Here is a 1,596-nt window from a genome sequence, read left to right on the forward strand (position 1 = left end):
TGCGTATATACCATATTTGTAATCATTCGAATTGCTTTTCGAGTGAATTGGTTTTCCGGCCTTCTAAACGCAATTAAATTGACAAGCAATTTTTTAATAATTTGATGCTCAATCAGGCAACACATTAGAAAGATATTAATGTGCTGAAAAACTATAAATAAATTTATTGTAAATTGACTTCTAGTATTGATTGTGTTCTCACATGTTTCTCATGGTCTAAAATAAGATTCTTATTGATAAATATTTGATACTTATGTTGAAAGAAGTAAAGAAATTAATATATTAATTAATAATATGAGAAATATTATTACAGTTATTTGTTGAGAAATAGATAGTAAATGGAATCGTGACATAAATAAAATAAGATCAATAAATATGAATTAATATATTTCAAAACTTAACTACTATTAGAAGAAATGTCATTCTATATATTTATTTACAAAATAATGTATATATCTTACTAAAATCGTCTATACAATCAAACAAACTTGCGATTAGAAAAAAACATTTTCTTTCTTCGAATAAACCTGATAACTGCGATATTCTGGTCTCATTGATTTAAATTTTAAATTTAAATAACAGACTAACACATAATTACATCTAACGGTGCAATTAACTATCAGGCCATTTGAGAATTTCGAAATTAGTTTTAATAGGTAATGATTATCGAATGGCTTCATTAATAGTTTCACTCACAAATCATTAAATTCACACCGACATGCGTACCTGTTGCGGACCGCAGGCAGCTCGTTCGAGAGTCGCTCTACCTAGCCATACCCAATCGTGTGCGTTGGTGGTCGATTCGCGTGGCGGTCGTCTGCCAGATGCCAGCTGGTTTGCGGCAGCGCGAGCCCTCGCACCCGCGCCAGAAAGCACCGGGATGGCCGCGCCGGTCAGCGGAGAGTCCGGTGGTTGGGGCTTGAACTTGCTGGCGTACACCACGCAGGAGACGACAAAGACAACGATCGCGAAGCAGAACGCCGCGAGCAGCACGTACATCCCGATCTCGAGCGGGCTCATCCGCGCCCCGACGCCGTGATGACGCACGCCGACGCCGCCCATACCCCCTGAAGACATGCCATTAGCTATAGCCGTGCGATGCTGCCGTGCCTGCACCAAAGGCTCGTGCTCGTGCCCGTCTTTCTCGTCTTTCAGCGGTAACCCTTTGCACAGAAAAACAAAGAGAGAGAAAGAGAGAGAGAGGACAGTGTGAGATGGGATACTTGTGCTGAGTTAGAGAGCCGCTGAGAAAATCTTTCTTCCCTTGATGCTTCCAGCTAGACAGCGGCTAGACATGCTATGTCGGATATGCAAAGTTCGTGAGGATACTGAATGTGCGTCTATATTTTTGGCATCACAATTGAATTTTGATGTGTAGCGACTTGACATTACACTATGCACAATATACAAGTAATCTCAATTTTTCGAACTACTTGGAGATATGAGGAAGAAAAAGAATTATATAATTATTATATTATTTAAAAGGTGTCCCAAGGTTTTCTAATTCTTCATTTGGATTTAAAATTATCTTTATATTGTCAGGATTAAGAAATTTGCATTTAACTTTTCTTTGATCAAATTTTTCATTGTTCGTAA

The 1,596-nt window shown here is 38.3% G+C and overlaps 1 protein-coding gene across 1 annotated transcript in view; it reads right to left on the reverse strand.

Annotated features, from left to right (window-relative positions):
* The window catches only part of LOC108690661 (transmembrane protein 132C), a 104,390-nt gene that overhangs the window by 2,225 nt on the left and 100,569 nt on the right, over positions 1-1,596 (reverse strand). The window contains exon 8 of the mRNA XM_018198056.1: positions 727-1,163. Coding sequence (XP_018053545.1) covers positions 727-1,163 — 437 coding nt within the window. The remainder of the gene's footprint in view (positions 1-726; positions 1,164-1,596) is intronic.

Source organism: Atta colombica, unplaced genomic scaffold (assembly GCF_001594045.1).
Source record: "Atta colombica isolate Treedump-2 unplaced genomic scaffold, Acol1.0 scaffold348, whole genome shotgun sequence".
NCBI lineage: Eukaryota > Metazoa > Arthropoda > Insecta > Hymenoptera > Formicidae > Atta > Atta colombica.